This window comes from Galeopterus variegatus, unplaced genomic scaffold (assembly GCF_000696425.1).
Source record: "Galeopterus variegatus unplaced genomic scaffold, G_variegatus-3.0.2 Scaffold14323, whole genome shotgun sequence".
Lineage (NCBI taxonomy): Eukaryota > Metazoa > Chordata > Mammalia > Dermoptera > Cynocephalidae > Galeopterus > Galeopterus variegatus.
Window position 1 is genome coordinate 7107 of NW_007740434.1, and position 1390 is coordinate 8496.

Here is a 1390-nt window from a genome sequence, read left to right on the forward strand (position 1 = left end):
AATTGGAACTAGAACAACTCCCCACACTGCAACTTTACCTGTAAGACAGTGTCTCCATCTGCATCCAAGGGAGCCTGAACTAATTTAATGTTGAATACACTATGGGAACGGCTGGACTCACGATTCAAATGGGTGTTAGCAATACGTCTCTTTTTCTGGCCTATGACGACACAGAAATGACATTGATTAAACCTGAACTCCGTCATTTCATTATACAGGCTTCCTAATAAGTCAAAAAGGATTGCTGTCAAATTAGAGTAGCAACTCTCTGGGTTATATTTATCATTTTATATTTTTCTAAGTCTAGCTCTGTTTTTTCTCACCTCTCCAGAAAACTTCAAAAGCTTCCTCAGTAGATTTCACTTCTACTTCTGTACATCCTGCAACATACATGTTATGATTCTTATCTTCACGAAGCAATTTAGATTGTGGAGGTCTATGGGGAAGAAAAAAAGGTTAGTTTCCTAAATTATAAGATACTCATATCTTCATTTAAGACTAGAACTAAAATTCCAGGCAATAGGACATCCATTCTTATAATGGAAATAAGCTTACGTAAGACCCCAGAGAAATATTAAACTTGGATGAGACATATAAAGATATACAGTCAAGATTAGTTACATAACAGGATAACTGGAACCAATTTTTTTTTAAAAAGCTTTTCCCTAATTTTCTCTAACAAAGCACAGGAAACAACACTTACTAAAAATTAGAGACCAAAGTAGTAGTATAGCTACATCACATGCACAGGTTAAGCATCAAAATCTAGCATTTTCCTAACTTTAAAATATCAACAGACAGAAGTGGTTCTGACCTTCTCAGCAACAGCAGAAAACAAGTTCAGAAAGAGTTTGGTATATACCAGGAGTGGCAATCTTTTCAAAGTGGCTTGTCAAGTTTTAGTCTGTAAGGTAGTATGAGGCTCGGGTCAGGGTGCTGCCTGTTTGGCCTCAGTCTTGTGAATAGTATCAGCCACCATCACTGATAGTCAATGGCAGATTTTTCAGGAAGCAGGGAGGGCTTAGAGGTAGTAGCCAGCCCAGCACCAATGCAAGACCTACATGCAAACATGCCACAGATGCCAACCACTAGTATAACTGCACCCTTCTCTTTAAGAAACAACACCATCACATACACAAAATCTGTGTTCCTCATGGGTGTGCTGCAACTGTTCCACCTACCAAAGAAATAAGGTAGAAGTTACTGTTTCTACAGCAGCCATCTCATAGCAACATGTTCAGCCTAGAGTAGGTGACAGTCAAAATGAGTCATATCTTAAAAGCCCTCCACTTATAATGTTTCTGCCATTGTACTAAAAACCACTGAAAGGGGCCGGCCCGGTGGCGCACTCGGTAGAGTGCGGCACTTGGGAGCGCAGTGGCGCTCCCGC

The 1390-nt window shown here is 40.1% G+C and overlaps 1 protein-coding gene across 1 annotated transcript in view; it reads right to left on the reverse strand.

The window, feature by feature from the left end:
- LOC103581927 (kinesin-like protein KIF23) overlaps window positions 1–1390 on the reverse strand; it is a gene marked incomplete at both ends in the record, with an annotated part of 19825 nt that overhangs the window by 2304 nt on the left and 16131 nt on the right. Inside the window, 3 exons of the mRNA XM_008563637.1 lie at window positions 39–160; window positions 324–436; window positions 1136–1177. Of these exons, the coding sequence (XP_008561859.1) occupies window positions 39–160; window positions 324–436; window positions 1136–1177 (277 nt within the window). The remainder of the gene's footprint in view (window positions 1–38; window positions 161–323; window positions 437–1135; window positions 1178–1390) is intronic.